The sequence below is a fragment of the Acomys minous genome (genome assembly GCF_964271855.1).
Source record: "Acomys minous genome assembly, chromosome: 20".
NCBI lineage: Eukaryota > Metazoa > Chordata > Mammalia > Rodentia > Muridae > Acomys > Acomys minous.
The window spans coordinates 26,553,923-26,558,922 of NC_140502.1; the positions used below are offsets into that span (position 1 = coordinate 26,553,923).

Consider the following 5,000-nt stretch of genomic DNA (forward strand, 5'->3'; position numbering starts at 1 on the left):
ACCATGTAGACTCACTGAGCCATCTTGCTGGCCCAGAACCTCACTTTTTAAATATGGGTTCTGGGTATCAAACTCATGCTTGCTCAGAATGCACTTCAGGGAGTGAGACATCTCCCCAGCCCAGCTCCACTGTCTTCTAGTCTCCTGAGGATTGTGTCTAGTTCTACCTATCAAGGGTCTACCCAGGAATAACATCTGGTTAAAACCAAGTCTAATCATATACTGTCTGCCTTGGACACTCCATTGCTCCGCAGTACTCTAGGACTCAGACAGCAGGCACTGGTTAGCATCTTAGGGTAGCTGTGGCCTGAGGCCCTTTCCCAGTAGTGACCTGTGCTTTTCACGCTAATGCGAGCACCACAAGTGCACCAGGGTGCAGAAGAAACTGAGACACAAAGAGGCTGGAACCCCTCTCCAAGGCATCGCGCTCCCTGCTCCTGCAGATGCTTAACAAGGGAGCCCCTGCGTCCTTTGCCCCCCTGACCTGTGAACTTGCACTGCTGCAGGAAGTCCTGGAGGAAAGGTGAGTCTGAGAAGAGCATCTGCTGCAGCCGCTCAGCACCCACATGGAAGACAGAGTTGATGAGGAGCCGGCCGGAGAGGTCGGGAAGCAGAGCAGCCAGGTCACCTGGGAGACAAAGGGTCCTCGGTATGTGGGTACACCTGTCCCTTCCCTAACTCACTCCCCAGCTTCCGGGGTGGAGGGGCAAACTCATTCCTGAACAAGAGACACTCAGGAGCCTGGGGTGGCGGCGCACGCCTTTAATCCCAGCACTCGGGAGGCAGAGGCAGGCGGATCGCTGTGAGTTCGAGGCCAGTGAGTCCAGGTTAGCCAAGGCTACACAGAGAAACTCTGTCTTGAAGAGAGAGAGAGAGAGAGAGAGAGAGAGAGAGAGAGAGAGAGAGAGAGAGAGAGAGGGGCATACCTAGGAACCTAGAACAATACTCAGTCCTTCGTACACCATAAGGATTGGCCCCAGGTGGGCACACACCCCGGCCCAGCCAATAAAAGCCACCACAATGGTGCCCACTGCCACAAACTTCTACAGTCAATTGGAATAATTTATCATGTCAGACCACTGGAAACCAATCTGGGATTTCTGCTGTAGTCACTGTCAGGTAGCCAGGCCTAGGGCTCTCTGTCTCTGTGCTCACAAGAGTAAAGTCTACCTGGAAATTAATATAGGGGGGAAAAACCCTTAACGTAACCAATTTTACAGCCTGACTTTTCAGGCCACATGACCTCGAATGCTGGGCTCAGGGTGCGCCATTCGAGAACCACCCCTGGCCACCTGCACACCTTGCCCTGTGCACCAGCGCCTTCCCCTCTCACTGGCCCCGAAGTGGGTATAACCAAAGTGGACGAGCTGGGGCCTCCTGCCTCACCTTCCTCTCCAGTAGATGAAGAGGAGTTACTTGTGTCTGTCAATAGCTCCTCTCTTGACAACAAATCCAAGGGGCCCAAGGAGGTAGGTGCTGGCTCAGTGCTCGGAGGCTCTGCTACTGGGGTCACCGTCTGGCTGGAGGAGGCATCCAGCTGGCTGGCTGGCTGCTCCTCTTTGTCCTCCTCGGCCTGCAGAGAAGAGCTCCATATAGCCTTTCCATATTTTGATCCCAGCCCAAGGGTTCCCACAGGTTAACTCTGGCTGCAAGAGTTCGGTACGCTGAAGTTTACACCCTGGCCAGAGTGACCAGCTCTAGAGACATGTTTCTGTACCTGACAGAGGCCCCGGTGATGAGGGCTTATGCGAATGCTTGGCCTGATGCTTTGCTGCCCACTGGTCTCTGTCTGTCTGTCTGTCTGTCTGTCTGTCTGTCTATCTATCTATCCATCCATCCATCTCACTCCTCTTCTGTCTCCTTCCTTTTCTTCTACTCTGCCGTATTTTCCTGTGTACCTTGTCTGTCTTCCTCTCTCCACCCGTCTCATTCTTCTGCCAGTCTCCCCGTCCCTCTATTGGTCGTCCATGCTCCTTCCTCCATTTCCACCCTCTCCCTAGCTCCCTGTAAGCAACCATTTGCTCACCCCATGGTCTGCATCACTGCTAGCTCGAGAGAGGTTTGGGGTGACATGGCCACGCCTTGAACCCACAGGGCTTGGCTCCTGGCTCCGGTCAGCCACCCCTGAGGGGGTGATGTCGCTGAGTGCGATGACATCTCCCACCTCTTTGGGACTCCTGCAAGGAGAAGAAGGACGTGGGGGGTAGCTGGATCCTCAAGCCTCCGCGTGCTACGCTCTCTGTGCTGTCCTCTGCCAGGCTTTGCACAGTAAGCTCATGTTTGTCAACAGTCCCCAGACGGCAGATCCCGACATCTCTTTGAGCCACCTTCTACCTCCAGCTTACCCAAGACCATTCAGCTGCAAAGGGGAGACATAGTCTTCATCTTCACTGGTGAGGCCCAGCTCGGAACCATAGCACTGATGGACCAGGTGCCAAAGCTCTCGGGGACTCAGCGTCTAGGCACAAGGGATATGAGGTTGGCCTCTTGTTTCTCCGGCCGGTCCCAACAGTTCCCCTGGCTTCCACAAGAGGGCGGCTTAGCTACCCACTCCAAGTTCACCCATTTCCACCTGGTGGGCACCCTCCTTCAGCAGAGCCTGGGCCCTGGGCTACTAAGTCCACAGAGAAGATTCCCATTTTTACTGAGAGAGATGCGGAAACTCCGTAAGGGTAAGTCATGTGCTCAAGGTCACGCAAATGACCCTAGGGATTCCCAGAAGAGCGCAAGCTCTCGCCCCCTATGCTGTCCTGCCTTCACCTGCCTCTATACATCCTCAGAAGCCCTGGGCTTCCCACTGCCCACCGATTGGCTAGGCCACAACGACAGCGAAATAATTACAACCAATGATAACAGTCAGGGCAGCGGCAGCCCCTGGCACTTTTACAAGCTCCGTGCTAAGTGCTAACTCGAAGTAGATACCAGTGTAACCCTGTCAGGACTTCAAGATGAGATGTGCCCAGTAGCCCATCCAAGGTCACCCAGATGGGAGGTGACAGCGCTGAGATCAGAGCCCCAGCAATGCCTAATCCACCCTGCTGGAGATTCTTTTGAGGAAGGGCACTCCGGAGCTGCCTTGGGAGATGAGTGTCCCAGAGACGGCAAGGCACACAGAGGGGAGGGGGTTGGAAAAGGTGGGGCCCGGTGGGCGGTGTCACCTTCATGCCCCTCCCTCCCCGATAGCAGCACCTCTCATGGGGGCTTCCCTCTGCATGAGGGACCAAACAATTCCTGTCCTCCATCAGGGAGTTGGAGCTCTTGGCCTTTGGCCTGGTGCCATGAGGAGGAGCCGGGAGTCTCCTATGAAGTTGGGCTTCTCCCTGGTTAGTCCCATCCTCCACCCTGAACGCCACTCATACCTTTTCAAGCAGAGCATTCTGCCACAGGCGGAAGATAAGGAGGAAGCAGCGGTCTCGGGCCCCAAAGGAAGTGAAGAAATGCTGCAAAGACAGGGGCATGAGGTCACAGAGCGGGAGGATGGACAAGGGCACCCGTGGTCACTACAGTGGGGAGGAGGCTCCTGAGGTCCATGTGGGAGATGGAGCCTTCCCCAGTGCCTGGAACTGAGACAGTGCACTCTCCTAGCTCTCTTTCCTGCCAGAAATGGCTAACTCTTGCAGCTCTGGGCTGTTGAGTCTTTCCTCAGTCCTTCCTGTTTCCTGTTTCCACTCCTGTTTCCAGAGTGACATAGCCATCTTTCAGCCAAACGGATGGGAGGCGGTAATTGAGGGCAAATGCCATGTGTGGTGCTGTCCCAGTACTAGGGAGGTGGAGCCAAGATTTGGAATTTGGGGTCAGCCTGAGCCACACAGTCAGACCACCATCTCAAAAACAAACAAAGTCTAGGGGCTGGGGGGACGGCACAGTGGTTAGCGGTGTTCTTGCAGAGCAGCTGGCTTGGGTTCCTAGCACCCACTTCAGGTGCTCACAGCCATCTCTAACCCCAGTTTTAGGAGATCTATGCTTTCTTTTGGCCTCGGTATGGTACACATAACATGCAGGACAAACAGCCATACACATAAAATAAAAAGAAATTAATATTTAAGACAAAGAACCAAGCTTTTGATCCCAGCACGGGGGGAGGCAAGGGCAGGCAGATCTCTGTGAGTTCAAGGCTAGCCTGGACTACATGGTGGGTTTCAGGACAGACGGGGCTGTGTAAGAGACCCTACCGCCCCCCCAAAAACCCCAAAAACCAAAGAGCAAACAAACAAGATCTATGAAGATGGCTCAGTGGTGGAGTGTTTGCCTGGAAGGCATAAAGCCCTGGGTTCCTATCTCAGCTTTGCCTGGGTGCAGGCATCTGAACTGCTGGATTTGTGGGAAATGTTAGGATCACTGAATTATAGGACATCTATGTGAGGACGCTGCATAGGCAGGATACTGTAGGTGCTCTACTCAAAAAGAGGGGAGCTGGACCACTGCAAGGCTGAGAGAAGAAACAGGCCAGGTGCCCAACACAAATGGGGCTCTGCTCTGATGGACGTGTCTGGGTGAGTTAGGGCATCCCTGCCGCGATCCTGGCACACGGCTGCCCACATCGGGTCTACCACTCACCTTCTCACTCTCCGTACAAATTTGAATAGCATTGGGGATGAGCTTAGCCGTCTTTTCCTTCTTCAGACAGGTCACTTCCTTCAACTGAATGGAAATCTAAAGACAGAGCAGGACAGTGAGAACCAGCCGGAAACGCTGCCGCCCGAGGCCCCTCTGTATCCACCCGCGGCTCTACTCACTGTGGTCTCCCATCGGAAGATGTTGCTGTAGAAACATATCCAGTTCTCAGAGAGGTAGAGGCGGCCCTGGAGAAGGATCTCCCGCTGCAGGGCGCAGGAGTAATCTGAGAGCGGCGGAGGGAGAGACAGGCAGACACCTGAGTCACACGCTCTGGCCCGGCAGCCCACGGGCCAGCAGGGAGGCAGGAGGGAGGACAGGGGCTCCGATCCAGGCCAGACACTGGGGCTGGGCGCATGGAGACTCACCCACGATGAGGCGCTCTG

The 5,000-nt window shown here is 54.9% G+C and overlaps 1 protein-coding gene across 5 annotated transcripts in view; it reads right to left on the reverse strand.

The window, feature by feature from the left end:
• The window catches only part of GRAMD1A (GRAM domain containing 1A), a 29,894-nt gene that overhangs the window by 9,744 nt on the left and 15,150 nt on the right, over positions 1 to 5,000 (reverse strand). For all 5 annotated transcript variants that reach the window (XM_084770570.1, XM_084770569.1, XM_084770571.1 and 2 more), the window contains 8 exons: positions 4,983 to 5,000; positions 4,737 to 4,840; positions 4,558 to 4,653; positions 3,360 to 3,440; positions 2,346 to 2,458; positions 2,027 to 2,177; positions 1,387 to 1,573; positions 485 to 628 (listed from right to left, as the gene is read on the reverse strand). The exon at positions 4,983 to 5,000 is cut by the window's right edge and continues 67 nt beyond it. In XM_084770570.1, coding sequence (XP_084626696.1) covers positions 485 to 628; positions 1,387 to 1,573; positions 2,027 to 2,177; positions 2,346 to 2,458; positions 3,360 to 3,440; positions 4,558 to 4,653; positions 4,737 to 4,840; positions 4,983 to 5,000 — 894 coding nt within the window. The remainder of the gene's footprint in view (positions 1 to 484; positions 629 to 1,386; positions 1,574 to 2,026; positions 2,178 to 2,345; positions 2,459 to 3,359; positions 3,441 to 4,557; positions 4,654 to 4,736; positions 4,841 to 4,982) is intronic.